The sequence below is a fragment of the Schistocerca americana genome, chromosome X (genome assembly GCF_021461395.2).
Source record: "Schistocerca americana isolate TAMUIC-IGC-003095 chromosome X, iqSchAmer2.1, whole genome shotgun sequence".
NCBI classification, from domain to species: domain Eukaryota; kingdom Metazoa; phylum Arthropoda; class Insecta; order Orthoptera; family Acrididae; genus Schistocerca; species Schistocerca americana.
Window position 1 is genome coordinate 901,823,379 of NC_060130.1, and position 27,427 is coordinate 901,850,805.

Consider the following 27,427-nt stretch of genomic DNA (forward strand, 5'->3'; position numbering starts at 1 on the left):
TTATTACTCACCAGTATAAACGTCAAGATACACATGTCAAACAAATACAGAGCTCCTCAACCAGCATTCATAAAGCCACTAGATATAATACAACTGAGAGCATTTCTAGATCTGCTTCATTTTTCCTGGCATAATGAAATCTAATTACAAAGATGTTGTTGGACTTTTTGCTAATGATGGAATTGGTTGTGATGTGTTTTGAGCCACTATGAGTGTTCACAGATTTTTATTCATTTTGTCTTGTTTGCGTTTTGACTGTGCTACTACAAGAGATGCTAGGAAGGCTGATGACATACTTACAGCTATTAGAGATGTCTGGGAACTCTTTATAGACAAATGCCAAAAGTATTATACTCCAGGAGCAAATGTGATAATCGGTTATATGTTAGTACCCTTTCACGGTAGGTGCAAATTTCGCATGTATATGCCTAAGAAGCCAGCCAAATACGGCCTCAAAGTTATGTGCCTTTGTGATTCACAAACATTCTATTCATGCAATGCCATTTGTCTACACAGGCAAAGGGACACATAAAAGTATATTATCAATTCCAACACAGGGTGTTTTGAAATTAATAACACTAATTGAGGGAAGCAATAGAAATGTGACAGTAGACAATTGGTTCATGTCACTTGAACTCTGTGATCAACTGGAAGCCAAAAAGTTGACTGTCTTAGGCACTCTAAAGCTAAATAAACTGCAGATCCCAGAAGAATTCAAACCAAACAGAAAGAGGCCAGTAGAATCTTCATTATTTGGGCATAATGAAGGAAATACAATTTGTTCTTACATCTCTCAGAAAGGTCGAGCTTTGTGTTGCTTTCATCTATGCACTATGATCAGAAAATTCAGTACTCAAAAGAGAAAACCTGAAATGATCATTGATTGCAATGCCACAAAAGGAAGAGTGGATGCACTGGACCAAATTTGCGCCAAGTATTCAGTATCAAGGCGAACATGCATGTGGCCAATGTCTGTATTTTATGCCATTTTAAACATAGTAGGAGTCAATGCTGCTGTTTTACTTCAGTGCACCAAACAACTTGATCAAACTGATGATTTAAAAAGAATTGCTACAGAGGCTTGGAATGGATTTAGTTTAACCCCATACACAAGGATGAGATATCCTGCCCCCTTCTCGTGAACTGAGAGATGTTGTTGTTAAACTTGGTAGTACTCCTCCTGCCTCAACATCTTCAGAGCCAGAACCCATGAGGAAAGCAAGGTGCCACATGTGTTCAAGAAATGTGGACAAGAAAACCAAAATAGTGTGTGAAAAATGCTCAAAACATGTTTGTCCCGATCACAGATTTTCAGTGTGCCAAAATTGTTTGTAATCATATCTCAAATGCATAAAAATGTTAATAATATTCTCCTGGAGGAGAGAATATGCTTGCTGATACATGTTCCTGAGCTACAGACATCACATTGCCTGCCAACATTTCATATGAAGGTGTTGCAAAGACACAAAGCAGTGACCCAAAACTGACAAAAAGTGAAGAATTCAGACTCCTGTTCCACAGAATTTGTAAAAATATTGATGGATGACAACTACTTTGTGATAATTCTACAAGTAAACTGAGGCTGCATGTTCCTGCATTGTATTGTCAAAAAGTCTTCCATGCACTACATGACGTGTTTCACCGTGGCATCAATGTTATAGTGGACTTGATTCGACAACATTTCATTTGGCTTTCACCGAAACATGATATAGTCCTAGGGACTAAAATGAGTTCATTGTCAATAAGCAAAAATATCAAAACAGACAACCAGTGCTTTTGAAACTTTCCGTGAAACTGACAGTCACTTCTCGCAGATACACATTGTTCTAGTGGGACCATTACCTTCTTCTCAAGACTTCACCTATCTATTAACAATGATTGACAGTAAAATTATAAAGGATGTAGCAACCAGTCGCGGAAACATAATTTATTTATCTTGTTGCAAATTGATTTCGACTGATATCAGTCATCATTGGTGCATTTTTCTAACCGATACATGCCACAAGTAGAAGTACTGTCCTTGCATTGATAATGACTGATACCACTCGAAATCGATTTGCAACAAGATAAATAAATTATTTTTCTGCAACTTGTTGCTACATTCTTTATAATTTTATATTCCATGGTTGCTGCACAGAAAGGGAACCTTATGGAGCCCAACATTCAAAAATGATTGACAGGTTTGTACTTTGGCCAGAGGCAGTTCCACTGAGGGACATCTCAGTTACTATAAGATAATTTTTCCATTACTGGTTGACTTACATGTTGCTCTGCTGAAGGTTAATTTTGGTTTTCATGTACAGGCTCCAAGCCTGATTTCAGATTCCTTTTGTTATGTCAATACGGAAAGAATATCACTACCAAGTATTAAGTGCTTCTTGTTCCTTCTCACGGATACCTTTCATGTGGTTTGAAGATTGGGAAATTACCTTTGTATGGAATAATTTGCTAAAGATATCAAGTAATGTGAAAGCAAATGAAAAAAGTTGTCATCAATAAACCCAGTTAAGAAAAGAAGTATGTAAATTTCTAATATATTTGACAAATATGACATTCTTATCTGTATCAGAGCACATGTGATTAACACAGGGTCAAATATTCCAGTTATAAATACTAATTTACTTTCTGGTTTATGACATTGTATGATTTTATTTGTGTGGCTCTTGATGCTCAGAGAAAACAAAGACTCAGGAATTTAAAAAAAAAAAAATCTATGTTGAGTATTTCTGATGCCTAACAAAAAATGAACAATTTCCATATGTTGCTGATGATGCTTTTGAAATAGTAAGGACTGATAAAACAATAGTGGGGGGGAGTCACTTGGCATTTGGAATTAAATTTAATAAATTATGAAAATCAATCTCGGCATTGTGTGTGTAACTACAAAGGTGTGTGTGTGTGTGTGTGTGTGTGTGTGTGTGTGTGTGTGTGTGTGTGTGTGTGTGTGTGAGGGGGGAGGGGGGGGGAAGTTACTCCCTTACTCCTACATTATTCATTATTTATATTCTTGCAGAATTTTCCCTACAATAAACAGAAAACACGCGGTCATCTGTGCCTTACATAATTGTATGAAAATGAAAGATGGTTATAGAAGATTCACTTAATCCAGCAATACACACACATAAAAACCATAATACAGTGCATGCTCAGTACGGTGTGCAGATAACATCAGATTTAAATTTAGAAAACATTTTGTGAATAAAATTTACATAAAATAGTACAATGATATTAAAGTGTAATTTTTACAATAAATAAAGATATATATATGCTTACCTAATATTTACATATCTCCACTTTGGAAAAACTCTTCCCAGGGATATAATGTTGTTAGGGTTTGCTTCTGAACACATATCAAAAATTGCACTTTTTTTCCAGTTTCATCATCAAAAATTAAGTCTTTCATGATTCAGAGTTAGTATAATTGAAAAGGGAAATCGATAGGTGGATAGTTTGAAGTTTGATAGAATGGGGATTAATGAAGTTCAATGGCTGGATGAACAGGACTTCTGGTCAGATGAGAACAGGGTTATAGCTACAAAATCAAATACAGGTAATGCAGGAGTACATCTAATAATGAATAAGAGAACAGAAATGCAGATAAGCTACGATGAGCAGTATAGTGAATGCATTATTGTACCCAAATAGACACAAAGCCAACACCTACCACAGTAGTAGAAATTTATATGCCAACTAGCTCTGCAGATGATGAATAGATTTAAAGAAACTAAGAAGAGATAAATGAAATTATTCAGATAGTAATGGGATAGTAAGCTTAACTGTGATGGGTGACTGGAATTGGGCAGTAGGAAGAGAACTATAAAACAGCAAGAGAATATGTATGTACTTGGGGGAAAAGAGTGAAAGAGGAAGCTGCCTGATAGTATTTAGCACAAAGTGTAATTTCCCCACAGCTTTGGCCAAGAATCATGAAAGAAGGTGATATATGTGCAAGAGACCTGTAGACAGTGAAAGGTTTCAGACTGGTTTTACACTGAGGTGACAAAAGTCATGGGATACCTCCTAATATATTGTTGGACCTCCTTTTGCCTGGCATAGGACAGCAGCTCAATGTGGCATGGACTCAACAAATTGGAAGTCCCCTGCAGAAATATTGATCCATGCTGCTTCTACAGTTGTCCATATTTGCAAAATTGTTGCTGGTGCAGGATTTTGTGCATGAACTGGCCTCTCAATTATGTCTCATATATGTTCGATGGCATTCATGTAGGGCAATCTGGTTGGTCAAATCATTTTCTCAATTTGTCCAGAATGTTTTTCAAACCAATCGCAAACTGTTGTTGCCCAGTGACATGGTGCATTGTCATCTATGAAAATTCCATTGTTGTTTGGGAATGTGGAGTCCATGAGTGGGTGGGTGCAAATGGTCTCCCAGTAGCCGAACGTAACCATTTTCAGTCAATGACTGGTTCCCGCTGGACCAGAGGACCCAGTCCACTCCAGGTAAACACAGCTCATACACCATTACAGAGCCACCAACAGCTTGTACAATGCCTTGTTGACAACTTGGGTCCATGGCTTCATGGGGTCTTATCCACACTCGAACCCTACCATCAGCTCTTACCAACTGAAATCAGGTGTCATCTGACCAGGCCATGGTTTTCTCATCATTTAGGGTCCAACCAACATGATCATGAGGCCAGGCGACACACTGCAGGCAATAATGTCATGGTGTTAGCAAAGGCACTCATATTGGTCCTCTGTTGCCATAGCCCATTAATGCCAAATTTTGCTACACTGTCCTAACAGATACGTTCATCATACCTCCCACATTGATTTCTGCAGTTGTTTCATGCAGTGTTGCTTGTCAGCACTGACAACTCTATGAGAATGCCATTGCTCTCAGTCATTAAGAGGAGGTAATCAGCTACTATGTTGTCTGTGGTGTGACGTAATGCCTAAAATCTGGTATTTTCAGCACGCTCTTGATAATTTGGATCTCGGAACACTGAATTCTCTAATGATTTCTAAAATGGAATGTCCATTGCATGTAGCTTTAACTACCATTTCGCATTCAAAATATGTTAATTTCCACTGTGTGCGATACTACCACCAACTGTATATGTGCATATCACTATTCCATGACTTTTGTCACCTGAGTCTGTAATAGTAAAACAGAGATTTGAAACTGAGATTTTAAACTGTGAAGCACTTCCATCAGCAGATATGGTCCCTGACCATAATTTACTGGTTGTGAACTCTAGATTAAATCCAAAGAATCTGCAAAAAAGGTAGGAAATTACGGAGATGGGATCTAGATAAGTTGAAAGAATGAGAGGTTGTTGAGAGTTTCAGATGGAGCATTAGGCAACAAATGACTCGAAAACGTGAAAGGAATACTGCAGAAGATGAATGGGCAGCTATATGAGATGAAATAGTGAAGGCAACAAAGGATCAAATTTGTAAACAGACAAGGCCTAGTAGAAACCCCTTGGTATCACAGAATATATTTAATTTAATTAATGAAAAGATAAAACATAAAAATGGAGCAAATGCAGCAGGTGAAAAATTAGACAAACATCTACAAAATTACATTGAAAGGAAAGCTCAGATGGAAAACAAGTACTAAGCAAAGAAGGGAAAGCTGAAAGGTGAAAGGACTATATAGAGGGGCTATAAAAAGGAACTGGGCTCGAAGGCAATATTATGGAAAGGGAGGAGGGCATAGATGAAGAAGAGATACAGAAATATGATGCTCCAAAAAGAAAGGAAAGGAGAGTCTGACAAAGCAATAAAAGATTTATGCTGGAACAAGGCCCTAAAATACTGACACGAATTACTTACAGCAAAATAGGAAAACTGGTAGAAGTCGACCTAGGGGACAATCAGTTTGGGTTTCGAAGAAATGGTAGAACACTCATGGCAATACTGACCCTACGACTTCTCTTGGAAGATGGGTTAAGGGAAGGAAAACCTATGTTTACAGTATTGTAGATTTGGATAAAGCTTTTGACAATTTTGAATGGAATGCACTCTTTAAATTTTGCAAGGTATCAGGCATAAACTTCAGGGAGCACAAATTTATTTACAAACTGTAGAGAAACCAGGTGGCCCTTATAAAGAGTTGAGAGGAATGAGAGGGAAGCACTGCTTGAGAAGGGAGTGAGACAGGGTAGTAGCCTATCTCTAAGTACAGTCTCTGTACAGTGAGCAAGCTGTGACGGAAAGAAGGAGAAATTCAGAAAGGATGAGCTAACACAAAATAGAGAGAAGAAATAAAAACTTTGTGGTTTGCCAATGATACTGCAATTCTGTCAGAAACAGCAAAGGATTTGGACAGTTTTTTCAGAGGAGGATATAAGATAACCATTAACAACACGGTCTGGGCTTTAAAATAACATATGATGTCCAAATTAGAGAGGATATAAAATGCAAAATGGCAATGTCAAGAAAGGCATTTAATTCCAGTGTTAGGAAGTCTTCTCTAAAGCTATTTGTCTGGAGTGTAGTCATTTATGGAACCGAAACGTGGAAGATAAGCAGTTTAGACAAGAGAACAAAAGCTTTTTAAATGTCATGCTACAGAAGAATGGTGAAGATTAGATTGGTCGAGCACATAACTGATGCCGAGGTACTGAATAGAAGTGGACAGATAAGAAATTTGCGGCATAACTTGACAAATAGAAGGGATCAGTTAATAGCAGATATTCTGAGACATCAAGGAATAGACAATGCAATACTCGAGAGAAGTGTGGGATGAAAAAATTGCATAAGGAAACCAAGAGACAAGTACAGTACGCAGGTTGAAATGTATCTGTAGCAGTAGTTATTCAGAGGAGAGGAGGACTGCACAGGATAGAATAGCATGGAGAGCTCCATCAAACCAGTCTTTGGACTGATGACCACAACAACAACAACAACAACAACAACAACAACAACAACAATGTTCTGGGGGAACCCATCTTTAATAAATAAAGTCTTCATTGCGCAAAAATGTGCTATACGAATAATGCGTGGTGCTCACCCTCAATCACCTTGTAGACATCTGTTTAAGGAGTTGGGCATTCTGACTACTACTTCACACTATATTTATTCCCTCATGTAGTTTGTTGAAAACAATCTACTAAAGTTCACGACGAACAATGATGTATATAATTATAATACCAGAAGGAAAAATGATAGTCTTTACTCCACATTAAGGTTGTCTTTCGCACAGAAGGGGTGCACAATGTTGCAACAAAAGTTTTTGATCCCTTATCCAATGATATAAAATGTCCGACAGACTGCAAAGTAAAATTTGGAAACAAACTGTGAAAGTTTCTCCTTGACAACTTCTTCTATTCTGTAGAAGAATTTCTATCACTGAAATGTAATAGATGGTGAGTAAGACTTACTAACTGACAACATCTGTGTATATTTTTTTCTTTTTGGGAAGAAACTTGGTAAAGTTCAGAATGTACCCATATTTACAAATTAACTTGCGATGTGAATGTAGAATGACTCGTTTCGCATCATTATGATCTATGTGCAAAATGATACATGGTACATGTAACTAACTAACAACAAGAACAACATATTCATAAATCTCTCAAAACTATGGCAGGAGTAACAAAGAAACACATTCAAACGCAACAAAAGAGACACTTCAGATGAACAGTGTGTGGTAATATTCCATGTCTAACTTTCCATCTAATGTAAACTTTTAAAATTTTACCTTTTGGTCATTTAATAATTGATTATATTTTCAAAGCATGGACTGCAAAAGTGTGTATATAATCACAGTCATCAGCACATATTCTGCAAGTAACTATAAATTTTGTAGACAGACAGAAGTCTGCGTAGTTTGGAACAATGCATTCGCACACCACAGAGACAGAAAAAATGTATTAATTATTCTATGCTGCTAATTAGTAATACAATAAAGTAAATAATTCTGAAAACACAACCAGGCAGTCAAACTTAATTAAAGTCTTGCAACAGATTATGTTATTTTCAAGCAAAAAGCAGCATCCAAGTTCTGTTCAACAACATCCATTAACTCTTTTACACATATTCATATCACAAGCCTTTATACATACAAGAATATATAAAAGATAGTATGCTTTATAATGTGTGACCTGTCTTATATTCGAGTATAGCATGTGCTAATTGGCTTCTATGTCCTAAATTAAAAGCTCTCTGCTGCTCACAATCCTGCAATAGCTGTAATCCATAAAGTACTGAACAGTTTCTTTCTCTGTGCCTTATTCTGAGGCCAGGCTCCACAGCACGAAGAACGTGATAATTGCTTGCACAAACAAACATAGAATACAATGAATTTATAGAACAGCCATAACTAAAATCTGATCCAACGAAAGTACGATTTCTCGTAGTAACAAGTGAGTTGATATCACGATCATTTTGCACGGTTGGAATGATATGTTCCACTTGTCTGCGAACTGCAATATAAAAAAACAAAAGGTTGGTTTTTAAAGGATTTACGAAACAGTGACTGACATATTACAAACATCAGCATGTGAGTTTTAGTACGGTAAAAGCATTGCAAATATAAACAAACTCAAAACTGCAATCTATGTTGTAAATTAAAAATTTGCATATGGCAACACAAGGAAAATTTTCTACACCTTGACAGACTGAAGCCACTAAACTGCTCACCACATTACCAACAAGAACTTTACTCGCACATATTCTCTCTAAAATATTGTGAGAAAAATAATTTTAAGAAAACAAATGCTTAATAACCACAATAAGACCCCTGTTATTTAAGACAATTAGAATTTGACAGTTAGGCAACCAGTTAATGTATTTGTGAACACATTAACTTTTGTAAAAATTGCAATGTCAAGAAGGATGTGTGTAACAGAAATGAAATTTATATCACAGATTAGGTACATGTCAACACACAAAAAATAAGGACACAGGACTGTAGATGATCTACAACTTTGAGCATATGAATTTGGTGAAATGGGCTTTGCCTGAAACCAATAAATAATAATAAATAAAAAACTCTCAGAATTCATCCTCTAACAATTGTAGCATGGAATCAAAAGGGGTGGGGGCTGGATTTGCTCCCAGGGCAATCTCCCTCTACACAGTTTTATGTGAGTCCACAAAGTACCAACAACAACAGTTGATGGTGGACAATTAACCCTTTAACTGCTCTAGACGTGTCAACGCACGCGCCTTTGTACCTGTCCCTGTGTGCTCTGAACATGTTTACGTGCGCCACCAGTCCTTCTACCCGGTACTCTGAATGTGTCTATCCTTTCTTTCAGGAGTGCTAGTTCTGCAAGGTTCGCAGGAGAGCTTCTGTAAAGTTTGGAAGGTAGGAAACGAGATACTGGCAGAAGTAAAGCTGTGAGGACCGGGTGTGAGTCGTGCTTCGGTAGCTCAGATGGTAGAGCACTTGCCCGCGAAAGGCAAAGGTCCCGAGTTCGAGTCTTGGTCGAGCACACAGTTTTAATCTGCCAGGAAGTTTCAATCAATGGAATGTTAAACGCTCTTAACCAACCTTGGTTGTGCATCCAAAAACACTTGCAGCAGATTGGTAAAGACAAACAATGCTAACTGATACATCACATACAATTTATTGCTTCAGCGGCACAATACGGAAGCTTTTTTTTTTTTTCTTTTTCTTTTTTCTCTTTTATTAAATTGCTTGTTCACTGGAGATGAAAAATAGGTCATGTATGATAATCCAAAATGCAAAAGTCAGTGGCTCTCTCTGAATGAATTGCCACAATGTGCAACTGGTCCAGGTTTACTCCCCAAAAAGGCACTTTTGTGTGTTTGGTGGAGTATTCAAAGGGTTGTTTGTTTTGAAGTGCTGAAAGCTGGATCAACAGTGAATGAAGAACTTTACTGTCAACAACTGGATCGAATAAATCAATCTTCAACTGAAATATGCCCAGTGATTTTCAACAGAAAAGGTGTTATTCTGCAACACAATAATAGATTGGCACTGCACAAGACGAACCCAGGAAAAACAATCAATGAATTGGGGTGGGAGGTATTGCCTCACCCATCATACCTGCCCGATATAGGGCCATCAGATTTTCATTTATTCTGATTGCTACAATACTTTCTAAGTGGCAAGAAAATGTGAAACTGTGGATGAGATCCAAAATGCCACCTCCATATGAAGGGCTTATTTCAATAGTGGTACAAGTCCGTTTTTCTTCATATTGAGATACACAGTCCTAAAGTTAAATGAGTGCTGAAAAATCTGCAGTTGAGATACCAGAACTATTCAAGCATATGGCTTCTTGCTAGAGATGAACCTTTCTTTCTTTCCTTTTTTTTTTATCTATAATTTCAGAAGCATTATAGGCAGAAAAGTGGAGGTAATGGACTTGTACCACTATTGAAATAAGCCCTTCACATATTTTCCTCAAAACCCAATTGATTTTTATCGATCTGGCATTGAAAATTTCCACACTAGATGGCAAAAGGTACTGAATAATGAAGGTGATTACATTGCTGGCTAAAAATAAAACCATGTTAATGATTCATCTGTTTTAATGTAATGTATAAAAATGACATTACTTTCCAGTCCCCCTAATATAAGATAATAATTGATGTCAGTTATCTATAACTGAGAAATGGGCTACAGAATGATCCAGTAGGAAAAGGCATGTATAAAGAGATGACCATTCTGAACACAAACCTTCAAATAAACACACATTTCATTATCAGCAGACTTGTTGAAACTCACAATTTTTGTTATTTTGGCCACTTAAACGGACAAACAGGTGAAGGTGTCTCCTACGCTATGGTGGATAATAATTTTAGGTGATGTTTCTAACCTAAAATGCTGTTCAGTATGACTGGCAATCATTTTATCCTGCATTAATTATTGTATTGCTATATCTGTCACAATCATTGTACAGTAATGCCCCTGCATCCACAGTACTTCACAGTCACAAACATTTATTCACTGAACATTGTGGGATTGGTGGAAAAAATTGTGAGAACAATGTTGAACCTCCTAGCTATCATCTAATTTTTGTATCCTTTTCTCCTTTTTCTGTTCAGTAAGAAGTAGATACTGAAGTAACATAATAAAGGAAATTAAATTACACTTAAGCCAATTTTTTCTAGTCTTACATGGATGTAGAGACAATTGTAAATAAATTAACAAATTTTGTATTTTTCTTGCTACTTAAGATTCATGGATGGATACAATTTTTTAAAAATCATCTCTTGGGAAAAGTTAAATGTATAGCATAAAATTGGCCCTGTTTCACAAATATATAAATTTACAAGTTTTACTAGGGCATATAACACACATTCTGGATGGTTAGTAGTGACTGCTCTCTTTCATTCTTCTCCTGTGCTCAAATAACTCTGATGCACTTCAGATTAAATTTAGATACTGCCTCAATACTCAAGCACATTCCTCTTCCCTCCGCTGTGCTTATGCTTAAAGTACAGGGTGCAACATGAAAACTTCCTTATTTAAAAAAATCATAAAACAGGAAGCATTGGTGATATCAATTTAATTTCCTTTTCTTTACATAGAGGTACATTTAAAGTTTTATTTATTTTGAAAATGATATTTAGAAGGTGGCCTCCATTCTGCTCAATGCATTTGGAGAGTGTAAATTGGCAGTTTCAGTCCACTTTGTCCAACATGTCTGCATCTATGTTGGCAATAGCAGCACAAATATTGTCCCACAGCTCACTCAGGGCCTGTTGACGACTGGTGCCACCAAGGATTTAAGATAATCCCATAAGAAAAAGTCACAGGTGGGTTAAATTTGGTGAGTGTGCTGGCCACTGAAAATTGACATTCAATGACATGAGACAGTCGGGGTTGTGTTCATGCAAGAATGTCATTGATGTTTGTGCCATACGAGCCACAGTGCTGTCTTGTTGGAGCCAAACAGTCCCCATATCCATTTTTTCAAGTTCAGGAACAAAAAAAATTTCTCAGTCATCATGACACAATGCTAAAAAGTGACTGTAACTGCCCTATCATTCTCTTTGAAAAACCATGGGCCAATAATGCCAATTGTATTTAACGCACACCAAATAGTCACATGTTCTGTATGCAGGGGCTACTCATGAAGTTCTCGGGGGTTCATGCCAAACGTCGCTGAAGACCACAAGGACATCATAAGGAAGGTTTTCGATCAAGACTTCACATGCATTTTTTCATGAAAGAAAATCACACTGATTAAGTATGTACACTACTGCCAGTTTATATGGATGAAATTTCAACTTTTCATGAAGAATTTGTCTCACTGTGTGATCAAAAATTGCAAGAGCAGCTACATGTTTGTGTCCAGATCACTTGGGAGAATTCAAAATCACCAGCTTTACTTTCTCGAAATTTCCTGGTGTCCGGGTGGTTCTTGAAGGTCCTGCTTTTTTTTTTTCTGCACACTACCAGTATCCATAAATGTGTCCACCCACATAACAATAGACTTTTGATCAGGAACATGACCTGCAGGTGTGATATTAAACTGTTCCCCAAATGCACACTGGGTTGCAATGACTGGCCATTCGAAAAGAATGTCGCCACAGCGGATGCGCACTCCTCTCTCACCATACACACACACACACACACACACACACACACACACACACACAGAGAGAGAGAGAGAGAGAGAGAGTTAAATTTCACCCTTTCAAATTCGCTCCATCCCACACAACAATGAGCAACAGCCACTGTGTGGCACGTGTTTCAAATAAGGAAGTTCCTGCACCACGCCTTGTATGTTTTGCTGTTGTCCTACTTCACAACTCATTCTTCATTCCACTATAATGTTCAGCTTAGACTCACAGCTCTCCATTACTCCACGTTTAGCATCAGGGGGGCAAGATACACTAACTGTGTAACAATGGAAGAATTTTGTGGTCAGAGGAGGAGGAGGATATTAGTGTTTAACGTCCCGTCGACAACGAGGTCATTAGAGACGGTGTGCAAACTCGGGTGAGGGAAGGATGGGGAAGGAAATCGGCCGTGCCCTTTCAAAGGAACCATCTTTGTGGTCAGAAGTCCATCTACATCTCCATCTGTACTCCACAAGTTACTGTACAGTGTGTGAGAAGTCTCATTTTTCTCCATTCCTATTCCATTCACGTATGGCACAAAAGAAACAAGACTGCTGGTATGCTTTTATATGGGCGCAAATTTCTCTAATTTTAGCATCGTGATAATTATGTCATATGTATGACGGAGAAACTAGTATGTTTCTTGACTCATTCTGTAATGCATGCAATCAGAATTTTGGGAATAAGGCTTTCATTGATGCACACCATCACTCTTGCAATGTCTCCTATTGGAGTCTGCTGAGCTTCTGTGTGACACTCTCAGCACTCCCGTGATACTCATGTTGACTAAACAAATCCAAGACAAATTGTGCAATTCTTCTTTGAATCCTGTGTATTTCTTCCATTAATCCAACTTGGTAAGAATCCCAAACTGATAAACAATACTCATAATTGGTTGAATGAATGTCTTGTGTGCGAATTATACTTCCTCAGGATTCTTCCAATACTAGCATCTACCACTCCCATGACTTTATTTATGTGGCTATTCCATCTTAAATTTCTCTGGATGGAAACTCAGATACTTGAAGGTTGTGTATGATTCCAGTGAGTGATCACTGATCATGCTGTCATACAATATCAGATCCTTGCATAAATTTAAATGCATTACATTATACACTAGACTCTCGCTAATCTGGCCCTCAGTAGTCCAGCCTCTCAGTAATCCAGCACACATCCAAAAACATGTGCACAATGAATTATCATGTACAACAATACTTAGTTAAACAACACTTTATATACTGTATTTGAAATTGCAGCTGAATCATGTCTTTTAAAAGGAAACACATTATGCTAGACTTCAAACAGAAACTCAGAATTTCAAATAAGTTAAATCAAGGTTCTTCGCAGAAAGTCATTGCTGCTGAGTTCAGTGTTGGACGAGCTACTTTAATGACATTAAAAAGAAAGATGTTATTCAACAGCACTCAGCACAAATGGATACTGAGTTGGGAAAATGGAAGGTTATGCAAAAGAGTGAGAATGAAGAACTGGACATAGCTGTTTATAGATGGTTCATACAACAACGCAGTAAAGGAATTCCAGTCAGTGGCCGATTATAAAGAAAAAAGCAGCTGCATTTAACAAAAACTTGGCGGTAGTAACCTGTTTTGCAGAGAGCGAAGGTTGGCTATCAAACTGGAAAAAATGACATGGCATTCGGCAGCTGACAGTCACTAGGGAAAGTCGCTCAGCTAACAATAAGGATTGGGGTGAGTCTGTAAGCAAGATACGGAAGATTATAGAAGAAGAAGATGATTTAACTGCTGATGCCTTGTATAATGCTAATGAAACAGGACTTTTACAAGATGCTCGCTTCAAAAACATTAGTTGCTAAGGACGAGAAGGAAGCTTGTGGGCCGGCCAAAGCAGCCGTGCGGTTAAAGGGGTCGCAGGTTCGAATCCTTCCTCGGGCATGGATGTTTGTGATGTCCTTAGGTTAGTTAGGTTTAACTAGTTCTAAGTTCTAGGGGACTAATGACCTCAGCAGTTGAGTCCCATAGTGCTCAGAGTCATTTTTTTGAAGCTTGTGGTTACAAGCAACAGAAACAGCGTGTAACATTACTGGCATGTTGTAATGCAAATGGGAGTCATGAACTACTGCTTATGGTGACTGGAAAATCCCAACATCCACATTGTTTTCAACACACTGACATAAATACTATACCAGTGCAGTATAGTGCTCAGAAGAAAGCGTGGATGGACAGACAAATATTCTCTTGGTGGTTCCATGAAACGTTTGTAGCAACAGTGAGAAAAGAGCTAAAGAAAAAGCTTCCACTGAAAGCTATCCTTATAATTGACAATGCTCCCAGTCACCCCTCAGATGTTTCTCTAAAGTCCGATGGTATACATGTACAAGCACTCTTTCTCCCAACCAATGTGACAGCCCCAATTCAGCCCATGGACCAGGGAATTTTGGAATCAATTAAACGTCACTATCAACATTCACTTCTTGTCTCCTTGCTGAACGAAACTGGAAACGACTCTATTGAGACTATGCTGAAGGCGTGGAAAGCAATTAACATACATGATGTTTTTTCCAAGCAGCCGAAGCATGGGATAAAGTGGAGAATGCTACCATAATGAAGAGATGGAGAAAATTGTGGCCATCCATTGATGCCGAATTGGATCTAGTAGTGAGTGACAGTGATGAGCCAGTCAATTCAAAATTTTCCATTACTTTGTACACTGACATGTTCCATAACCTTCCAGGAGGAGAAGAAATTAATGATGACGATGTTACTAAGTGGCTGAATGAGGAAAACTGTGATACGGACCAAACTTTAACAGATGAAGAAATAATCAAAAGTGTGCAAGAAAGTAATGATGAAAGTGATGAAGAAGAGGACACAGGAGGAGAGAGCGTGAAGATTTCTCACACTGCTGGTGCTGAAGCTGCCAAGGTCTTCCTGGAGCACATTATGGAACAACCGAATACATGCAGTACTGATGTAATGCTTGTAAATCGGTTGCATGATAAAGCATGCCACCATCACGTATCATCATTGCTACAGTTAAAAATTAGAGACATGTTTCAAAGTGAGTAATACAACTGTATAATTATGTACAGTACACACTCAAGGGTGAAGTTTTCTTTGAAAATTAATGTATTTTAAGATTTAATAAAATGTATCCTCTATGTTTTAAAATTGTATCCCTTGGTTTAATAAAGAACAGTACACTATATCTCCTATGTTTTCAAAATAAATAAAAAACAAAATAAATGAATAAAATAAATTTCAGACACTCAATAATTCGGCACTTCCGCTAATCCGGCACCCATACGTACCCAGGAATGGCCAGATTAGCGAGAGTCTAGTATATTTATTTATGTTTAGAGTCAGCTACCAATCTTCGCACGAGACACTGATCATCGGCACGTCTCTCCGCATTTTGTAACAAGTTTCTAACAATGTCACCCTCATGTATAAAATTGTGTCATCTAAGAACAGTCCTTAGTTGTTATCTGCCAAACATTTATATACAGGGTGATTCAGGAGGAATATCACATAATTTGTAAGGTGGTCCTACATGTGAAAATAAACTGAAAAAGTCCTATGAACATGTGTCCAATTTTCAATCGTGGAACTGGAGTGGGTTGAAGACTACGCACATCCATGAATGATTATGAAGATAAGTGTGAATATTACTTAGCAAAATGCTGTGTAGGTGCTGTGGTGGGCAAATAATGGTGGAACAGATGAATAATACATCCTGCAAGAGGTGTTCAAAGAGCCCACCCATCTCAATGCACTTGTCAACTGATTGAAGGATACACTGTGTTGCACATCGATCATCATCTCAGCAGGCTTTAATGTGGGCAACAGTGTCGGAGTAACAAGTTCTTCATGTGTATTCAACTTTGTAGCATCCACATCCCCCTTTAACCATCCCCATAAACAGAAGTATAATGGGTTAGGCCAGGTGGTCTGGCAGGGCACTTAAGGGGTCCGCCATGATCAATCTACCATTGAGGAAATGTGTTATTCAGAAACTGGGATACTTGTGTGGTACAATGATTCGGTGACCTATCATGTTGCAGATACATTTGCCATCATAGCTCTAATGTCACGACTTCCAAAAGTGCAAGTAGAGCTTCTATCAGAAAATGTACATTTGCTGCAACTGTCATGTAATTTGGTAGGAACACAGGCCATATCACCATGGCATCAATCATACCACACCAAGACATTCACTGAGAACCTAACTTGAAATCTTGTTTCCCTAGTGTCATGTGGGTTCTCCATCACCCAAGTATGAGAACTGTGGGTGTTCATGATACCATTGCATGTAAACGTAGCCTCATCTGTAAATAAAGTGTACTGCACAATGTCTCTGTTTACAGCCAACTATTCACAAAAGTTTTTTTGCTTACTGAGTCACTTGAATGCAGATGTTTAATGAGCTGCACATGGAATGGGTACAAGCCCTCAGAATGTAATGTATGCCACATTCATTCAAGTTTGTGGAATATGGAGCTGATGGCTAATGCATCATGTAGTGGTGGTGGGACTCCATTGTGCCATTACAATAATGTCTTCCCTTTCCTCAACTGACTGGATGGCCTCACATTCTGATGTTATGTATACCCTGGGTAGTGTTCCGGATGCACAAAATGTTTGAAAAGCCCTGGGAAATACCCTGGCACAGGGGGTTTGTCAGTCAGGGAAACGTATCTGGTATTCTGTTACAGCTGCAGGGGCACTGAAACTAGAGTACCTGTACATGCCTTTGAATTCTGCATAGGTGAAAGAAAGTATGCGGCATGTTGGTATTAACAGGCACAATGGACTTGCTCAGTTAAACAACACTCAAGCACGCAATGCACACAGCCTCATGACTGCTCACTTATCCAACCCACAATTACACACTGGGTACTCTTGCAGCTGTTGCCTCAGAGCAACGTCACAGTGCTGCTATCTGCTGGAGAACCTCCATCCCTCTCTTGTAGGATGGATCAGTCATCTGTCCCACCATTATTCCATCCACCACAATACTCACACAGCATTTTGGTAAGTAATATTCACACTAATCTTCATATTTTTTCATGGATGTGCGCTGTCCCCAACCTGCTCCATAATGATCGAAAATCAGACCCATGTTCCTACGACTCTTTCGGTCTGTTTTCGCATGTAGAATCACCTCACAAATTATGTGACATTCCTCTTGAATCATCCTGTATATCATGAGCAACAGAAGCCCTGTCACACTACTTTGAGGTGTGCTGGGTTCTACGTTTCCTTCTGATTATGCCTCTCCATTAAAACTGACACACAGAGTTCAGTCTGCAAGGAAGTCTTAAATCCAACAAAATATGTGTTTGGATATTCTGTATATAGGTTTTCCTAGTGACAGCTTATTTCTATTCAAAAATTAATCTGTGATACAGAAGCTGTTGTTAAGACAATGTAATTATACTAGGCATCCAAAACATTTCTGCTGTCAGACATTTTATTCCCATGCACAGATTGTCAAAGGGTTACACAGCTGTGTGTTTCACACATTTGTGTGTCAAAGCTAGATTCATAGTTATGATCTATTATCAAAAATATAAAATGAAAGAAGTGATTACCTGCAAGGTAGTCCTTTGCATAAAATGCCAGATTACTTTTGCTAAATGAATCATAATGACCATAATTTTTGTTTATGTCCAGTTCTACTGCTCTTTGTACTTCAGGTGTATACACAATATCAGGATGGAACTCTGTGAATGGTATAGGGCTAAACACCTGCCACTGAAGGACTGTATTCATCCGAACCTGTTAAGTATAATGAAAAAAAGCATATATTTAGAAACAATTATTTTGTCACACACTTTATTAATGCTACATGTTTTGTAAAATGTAGGCAGTTCATGTATGATACCAGTAAATAAACTATCATGAACTGAATATGAAACAGAAGCAATAGGATAACTTGGAGTATGAATATAACTCTGGCTGCCCAATGTTCATTGCTTGGGAAAGATTGTAAACTCACTCGTATATATGTGGGAGAACATTAATCAAGTTAAATACATATTTGACTATGTCTTTCACCCTTTGAATTTTATGTTTAAAAAAACATTCACTCTCATTCTTTAACCTTCCTTCTCAACTTAGTGCATATATTTGCTTTCCAAATTCTGAGGAAGGAGCCATAGGCTGCAATTATGTGTGTTGAACACACACTGAATTTTACTTTCATTAATAGTGAGTATTTACATTTCTTCTTCATTTTGGCTTCACAAACCAGATGCTTCCATACAGCTCAATTTTTACCTTTGCAAACATATTCCCACAATTTCCATTCAGATGTTATACATAAAGATCATTTGTTTTCTTTCTCTGAATTTGTTACTCTCTTAATACTATTCCTACAGAATTCAAAGCTTTCACTTATTTTTATTTAATATTACTTATCAGATACATATCAAGACCTCAGATGGAAACCCAGTTCTAAGCAAAGAAGGGAAAGCAGAAAGGTGGAACGAGTATATAGAGGGCCTATACAAGGGCGATGTACTTGAGGACAATATTATGGAAATGGAAGAGGATGTAGATGAAGATGGAATGGGAGATATGATATTGCATGAAGTTTGACAGAGCACTGAAAGACATGAGTCGAAACAAGGCCCCCGGAGTAGACAACATTCCATTAGAACTACTGACAACCTTGGGAGAGCCAGTCCTGACAAAACTCTATCATCTGGTGAGCAAGATGTATGAGACAGGTGAAATACCCTCAGACTTCAAGAAGAATATAATAATCCCAATCCCAAAGAAAGCAGGTGTTGACAGATGTGAAAATTACCGAACTATCAGTTTAATAAGCCACAGCTGCAAAATACTAATGCGAATTCTTTACAGACGAATGGAAAAACTTATAGAAGCCGACCTCGGGGAAGATCAGTTTGGAATCCGTAGAAATGTTGGAACACGTGAGGCAATACTGACCCTACGACTTATCTTAGAAGAAAGATTAAGGAAAGGCAAACCTACGTTTCTAGCATTTGTAGACTTAGAGAAAGCTTTTGACATTGTTGATTGGAATACTCTCTTTCAAATTCTGAAGGTGGCAGGGGTAAAATACAGGGAGCGAAAGGCTATTTACAATTTGTACAGAAACCAGATGGCAGTTATAAGAGTAGAGGGGTATGAAAGGGAAGCAGTGGTTGGGAAGGGAGTGAGACAGGGTTGTAGCCTATCCCCGATGTTATTCAATCTGTATATTGAGCAAGCAATAAAGGAAACAAAAGAAAAGTTTGGAGTAGGTATTAAAATCCATGGAGAAGAAATAAAAACTTTGAGGTTCGCCGATGACATTGTAATTCTGTCAGACACAGCAAAGGACTTGGAAGAGCAGTTGAATGGAATGGACAGTGTCTTGAAAGAAGGGTGTAAGATGAACATCAACAAAAGCAAAACGAGGACAATGGCATGTAGTCGAATTAAGTCGGGTGATGCTGAGGGAATTAGATTAGGAAATGACACACTTAAAGTAGTAAAGGAGTTTTGCTATTTGGGGAGCAAAGTAACTGATGATGGTCGAAGTAGAGAGGATATAAAATGTAGACTGGCAATGGCAAGGAAAACGTTTCTGAAGAAGAGAAATTTGTTAACATCGAGTATTGATTTAAGTGTCAGGAAGTCGTTTCTCAAAGTATTTGTATGGAGTGTAGCCATGTATGGAAGTGAAACGTGGACGATAAATAGTTTAGACAAGAAGAGAATAGAAGCTTTCGAAATGTGGTGCTACAGAAGAATGCTGAAGATTAGATGGGTAGATCACATAACTAATGAGGAGGTATTGAATAGAATTGGGGGGAAGAGGAGCTTGTGGCACAACTTGACTAGAAGAAGGGATTGGTTGGTAGGACATGTTCTGAGACATCGAGGGATCACCAATTTAGTATTGGAGGGCAGCGTGGAGGGTAAAAATCGTAGAGGGAGACCAAGAGATGAATACACTAAGCAGATTCAGAAGGATGTAGGTTGCAGTAGGTACTGGGAGATGAAGAATCTTGCACAGGATAGAGTAGCATGGAGAGCTGCGTCAAACCAGTCTCGGGACTGAAGACCACAACAACAACAACAACATGTTCCATACAGTGATTACTTGCCCTAAATTTGGAACACGTCAAAATTTTACGTGTACTTAGTTACACATCAGCACTAATAATGGTGTGGTGATATTCGGTCTGAAGACTTGTCTGATGTAGCTAGTCTGTCCTGCACAAGCCTCTTCATTTCTGCATGACTATTGGAACCTGCATACTGTATTCAAGCCTTGGTTTCTCTCTACAATTTTTACCCCCCATACTCCCATCCATTACCAAGTTGAAAATTACTTGATGATTCAGGACATGTCATATCAACCCATCCCTTCTTTTACTCAAGTTACACCATAAATGCCTTCCTTCCCAAATTCGATTAAGTACATCATCATTTGTTTACCAGTTTGTCCAGTCTTTATAAACAATTGGTGTCAATATTTTGCAGCCATGACTTATGAAACTCATAGTTCAGTAGTGTTCTCACCTGTTGGCACCTACCTTCTTTGGAATCAGGAGTATTATATTTTCCTAAAGTTAGAGGATATTTCACCAGTCTCATGTATCTTGCACACTAGGAGTATCAGTTTTGTCATGCTGGTTCTTCCAAGGATCCCAATATGAGCAGCATCTATCTTTACCCTGGTTATGCGTGCTTCTACAGCCTGCATTTGGCCTCTAGCTAATCCTGCTTAGCCATTATGCACTTTCTGTCAATTTTATATTTAAAAAGTCTGTATTTTCCTTGCCCGCTTCATTTGCTGCATTTTTATATTTTTTCCTTTTTTCAATTAAATCCAATATCTCCTCAGTTATCCAAGGTTTTCTACTGGGCCTTGTCTTTTTAGGTATGTGATACTCTGCTGCCTTCACTACATCATCTCTCAAATCTAACTATTCGTTTTAATTATTCTTCCCCCCCCCTCCCCCTCCCCCCCCCTCCGTTTCAGTCCAACATTGCCTAATACTTCCTCTGAAACTCTCATTCCTTCAACTTATTCTCATCCTATCTCCTCAATTTCCTACGTTTTTTGAAATTTCTTCAGTTTTAGTCTGCAATCCGTAACCAACAAATTATAGTCAGAGTCTACATCTGCTTCTGGAAAAGTCTTACAGTTTAAAGTCTGGTTTCAAAATCTCTGTCTTATGATTATATAATCAGTCTAAAACCTTCCAGTGTCTCCAGGTTTGTTGCACATATACCACCACCTGTCAAGATTTTTAGCCCAAGTGTGTTAGTGGTGATTAAATTACGCTGTGTGCAGAATGCTACCAGATGGCTTCCTCTTTCATTCCTTTCCCCCATCCATGTTCACCCACTATTTTGCCTTCTCTTCATTTTCCTACAGCTAAATTCCACTCACTTATCACAATTAAATTTTCCTCTCTCTTAACTATTTGAATAATTTCCTTTATTTCATCATAAAGTCTTTCAATCTTGTCGTCTTCTGTGGAGCTAGTTGGCATATAAATTTGTATTACTATGACGGGTGTTGGCTTCACGACTATCCTGGCTATGATAATGCATTCATTATGCTGTTCATAGTAGCTTACCTGCAGTTCTATTTTCTTATTCATTATTAGGCCTACTCCTGCAATACTCCTACCTGATTTTGACCAAAAATCCTATTCTTCCTGCCACTGCACTTCACTAATTCCTACTATATCTAACTTCAAACTATCCATTTCCTTGTAACCTACTTACTTGTTTAAGGACTTTAACATTCAACCCACTGACCTGTAGAATGCCAGTTTCTTTTTCCTGATGACCACACCCTCCTGAGTAGTCCCTACCTGGAGATCCAAATGGCAGACTATTTTGCCTCTGGAATACTTTACCCAAGAAGATACCATCATCATTAACCCATATGGTACAGCTGCATATCCTCAGGAAAGAAAAATCACAGATGTAGTTTCCTCTTGCTTGCAGCTGTTAGCAGCACTAGCACAGCACAGCAAGGACCTCTTGGCTAATATTACAAGGCCAGGTGCGTCAATCATCCAGACTGTTGTCACTGAAACTACTGAAAAGGCTGCTGCCCCTCTTCAGGAATGACCTGCTAGTCTGGTCTCTCTAGAGGTAACCCTCTATTCTGGTTGCTCCTACAGTACAGCTGTCTGTAGCACTGAGGCATGCAAGCAACCCCACTTCATCAAGAGATAAATAATATACATCCACAATTTCCTTACATTTACAGAAGATGCTACTGTAGTAATCTTACAAGCTAAATAACAAATGCAGTTGTATAAAAATATAGACAGAGTAATAAGACAAATTCTTCATAACATTACAAATCACACAATAAGTACAAAAATAAAAAATAACATAAATGCAGTAGTGACATATACAAACCAGCATAAGGCTTAAATGATAAATGACCTTATGTACGCACAGTTCAGAAACATGAGCTGCTTAAGATGTTCAATTATCTGGTAAACTTGATTCACAAACTTTTTAAAAGAACAGAAAGAATGATCCCAGTTAAACTGCTTTAATTTTTTGTGAAATGTGGTTTCTGTTTTCTTAGATATTTGATCTCTGTGAGAACGAAATTGAAGATGTTGGCATCGGCATGCTTGCCACATTTTTGCACCATGACAAGTGTTTTAAATTATAATGGCTCGCATGTTTGCATCGTCAACTTTTGGTTTATTTTCAAAGAGGTTTAAAAAAAGATGTAAAACTTATACGAAGGATTATGTACAAGGAAGCAGCCAAAGGCCTGAACAGTCTGTGGCAAGAAATTCTTCTGCTTACTTTACGTATTTTCTGAACAAAGAAATACTTTTATGAATAATTAGAGTTTTTATTGAAAAGACTCCATATGATGTTATAAAGCAAAACCAAGTGAAATGCGCTGTCTCTGTTACAGACTGAGCCATAATGTAAGAAAGTATTCTTAATGCGAAAGTAGCTGCAGCACTTGTTGGTTTCACTTACCCAGGAACTATGAAGTGTCTGCTGTCTGTTAACTGTAGGTTATTATATGCCACTGAGACTGATTCTACATCTTTCTGACTCTAGTGGAATTTAATGAACTTACTCTCACTAGTATTTGCCATGAGAGCGTTTACTGTGAAATGGTTGAGAAATTCGGATAGGATGTTCTTGTTGTCTATGATTGACATACTTTCCAACATAATGCTAGTGCCATCAGCAAACATGGTGAATTTACATCCCTGTGGGAAGATTATAACATAAATTGGGAATAATAAGAGACCAAGGACAGGACCCTGCAGACTCCAAGGTGAATAACTCACCAGTCTGCTGTAACAGCTACTCCCACTTCAGGAGTCCACAGCTTCCAGCACTAAGAGGGTTGCCATTTTTTAAGTTTTTACAAATGACCATTAGATGGCACTACTGAGGAGTGACATTATCATTGTTTTAAAATTTGTCATTTGTTATTGTTAAACTGATGACAGCTCAGAAACTGGACAAGTAGTTTGTTTACAGTGAGCATTTAAAGAAACAGTGTTGCGAAAATATGCAACATTCACTTGAAGGTTTTCATTGGATTAGTTTTTTTACAATTTTTATGTAGTCCTAGCTGAACAACAATGTCTCAAATAATTTCATTCAACTTTTGGTAATCGACCACCTTCACAAAAAACTGAGATACAGAAGAATTAAAGACATTAGCTGCCAGTGGGCATTGATTTATATCAATGGAGGAAATTCAAAATTTTTGCCAGGCTCAGATTAGAACCTGGGTCACCTGCTTACTAGGCAGATGTGCTGATCACTACGCCATCTATACACAGTGGTCACCACAACTGCACAAACTACCCCAACACACCTCCCGTCAGACCCAAATTCTCAACATATACCTCACACTACTAATTTAGTGCCCCTGCTCATTAGCCACATTACTTCTAACATCTCGCCGATACCCATAAGAGTTCGAGCTTGGCGTGCATCTGCACTGAAGGGAGCATTGGCCTTTATCACCTTAATTATGTATGTGGTGTCTGTTTTTTCAGACATGTTTGAAAGAACAGACCATTTTGATCCTGCAGCCACTATGAATCACAACACAAAGGAATTAAAGACAGTAACTGCCAATGGGCATTGATTTATATAATGAGGCAAGTTGGTTGGTTGGTTGGTTGATTTGGGGGAGGGGACCATACAGCAAGGTCGTCGGTCCCATCGGATGAGGAAAGGATGGGGAAGGAAGTCAGCCGAGCCCTTTCAAAGGAAGTGCCTGAAGTGATTTAGGGAAATCATGGAAAACCTAAATCAGGATGGCTGGACGCAAGTTTGAACCATCGTCCTCCCAAATGCGAGTCCAGTGTGCTAACCACTGTGCCACCTCACTTAGTGAGCCAAGTTGAAAATTTATGCTGGGCTGGGATTAGAACCTGGGTCTCCTACTTCAGACGGCTGACCACTATGTCATTAACACACAGTTGTCACCATGACTGCACAGACAACCCTGGCTCGCCTCTCATCAAACCCAAATTCTCGACTTATACCACACACTACTGACGTAGTGCACTGCTCATTAGCCTCATTACTCACGGCATCTCTCCACGACCTGTAAGAGTTTGAGCAGGGATCATGGGCCATCATTTCCTTAATTATGCGAGGGTTGGAACTTAAACAGTGGCAACTATTTATTCACAACCGATACAAAAGAGTTACATGTTTGCACAGGTTACAGTCCTTCAAAGTAGTCACTAGCGTTGTGTAGAACCCTTTGCATGTGATGTGGAACGCATAGTATACCGTTAGCAGAGCCTGTTTTGTTGAGGGTGCGAATGGAGTGGTCTACTGCCCATCGAATTTCTGGAACAGTTCTGAAGCGAATGCCATGAGGTGGTTCCTTCATCTTCAGAATCAAATCAAAGTCACAAGGATGGTGGATGGTAAGGTACTTCCCAGTCCCATCGACCGAACAGAGCAGCCACAGCTTGCGCTGTATGCGCCCACACATTGTTGTGCAAAATGATGGGTGGGTTGCACAGAAAGTATCACCGCTTCTTTCACAAAGCTGGTTGCAGGTGATGCTCCAAAAACAAACAGTAATACTGTGCATTGACAGTCTGCTGTGGATGAACGTAATGTGTTAGGATAACACCATAACAGCTGTACATGAGAATCACCATAACTTTCACCATACTGGGGCTCTGACACAGTTTCGACTTTCGCAGTGACCTATAATGACACCATTCATTGGATTGGCATTTCAGTTTTGGCTTGTACGATGTGGCCCATGTCTCATACAATGCTACGATATGGCACAAGAAAGCCTCTCTTCACGCACATAGTGCTCCAAGTGCATCTGAGCACCATTGTAACACATCCATTTCTGCACTTCCGTCAAGTCATGGGGAACCCATCATGATGCAATTTTTGCATGCCCTGGCAATCCTTCGGGACGCGAAGTACAGTCGTATGCACTAATACGGTTTCATGGGCGAGCTCACAAATTGTATGTTGTTGATCATTGTCCACTAATGCAGCAACAGCATGCACTTCTTCGTCAGAGACGCTAGGTCGACCTGCCCAATGCATGCCTGCTGCAGTTTGCCGACCTTCATTGAAGGCTTTTACCAAACGTGCCACTGTTCTGCACGGCAATGCTGATTCCCCGCATGCCTCTTGAAGACCTTGATGACACTGTCATGCTGTACAACCTCTGGCACATTCAATCTTGATCCAACTCCGTTGTTTCTGTTTCCAAAACATAGTGACACTTTTAGGTTACACCTGACTGTGTTTCCCTCGATTGTGCACACGCCGGTGACGTGGGACAGGCAAGTCCATTTTCTCGGAGGTAAGGTAGGTATGTCAGCAATGTGTGCTATCAGCGACAATAGTAGATTCCATTGCACAGTGTCTCCACAGCAGTGCTGCCACTATTTAAGTTCCAACCTACGAAGATGTGGTGTCTGTACTTTTGAACATGTTCCTTGATGCTTCCCCCCTATGTCAATCATATACTGTTCAAATTTGACAGCATTCTGAGCAGCGATTCTCCTCCTACAGTGTTTAGAAATTGGAACTTCAATTATGGACATTCTGTATTTGAAGAAGCCAGGAACTAAGCACAAGTCAGTGGCTTAGATGTTCCAACAGGAACCAACCCAAATAGTTGATTCATGAAGCACTTCCAAGAAAATGATCAATTGTTTCTTCGTTACCCTGGACTTGATATGACCACTGCTTTATGGAATCTAACAGTAGCTAATCCTGAATGATATAAGACAATTAGTTTGCCAATGTCAATTAAAGCTGCCAAACAACTGACAATACCATATCAGTCTTCATCGTGCCAATATCAGCTGTCACACAGTTTGGAGAAGATGGTACATGTGTAAAAAAATCTCGTTTAATGCCTACCTGCTAAAACGCCTTTCTAGCATAATAGCGTCACCAGTCTTAAGACAAATCTATTTTGGTATTATACACTCCCACCTACAATACGGTATTGAGATTTGGGGCAGGGCACCAACGGTATACATGGATAGGGCTTTTAGAGCCCAGAAGAGAGCAATTAGGATAATAGCGAATATTAGTAAACGTCAATCCTGTAGAGAATACTTCATTAAGTATAATATACTAACAGTGTATTCATTATATGTTCTAAGGACTATACTGTTTGTAAAAGAAAATATGGAGCACAGTATAATAAATAGTGATATCCATAGAAGGAAGAAAGAGGATTACCACATAAAATTTAGAAATAAAAAAGCAACCGATCATAATCCATTTTCTGCTGGAAGATTTTTTTACAACAGACTGCCAAATACCATAAAAATGTTAAAAGGAAACATATTTAAAATAAAATTAAAGCAGCTGTTAATTGCTAAATGTTTGTACTCCATCAAGGATTTTTAATGTTGTATGTACTGTATTTCTACTACTAAACT

The 27,427-nt window shown here is 38.6% G+C and overlaps 1 protein-coding gene across 1 annotated transcript in view; it reads right to left on the reverse strand.

The window, feature by feature from the left end:
• Positions 1 to 7,973: 7,973 nt before the first annotated feature.
• LOC124555019 (chondroitin sulfate synthase 2) overlaps positions 7,974 to 27,427 on the reverse strand; it is a 118,503-nt gene continuing 99,049 nt past the window's right edge. Inside the window, exons 8-9 of the mRNA XM_047128765.1 lie at positions 18,089 to 18,275; positions 7,974 to 8,396 (exon numbers count right to left, since the gene is read on the reverse strand). Of these exons, the coding sequence (XP_046984721.1) occupies positions 8,062 to 8,396; positions 18,089 to 18,275 (522 nt within the window). The 3' untranslated portion in view covers positions 7,974 to 8,061. The remainder of the gene's footprint in view (positions 8,397 to 18,088; positions 18,276 to 27,427) is intronic.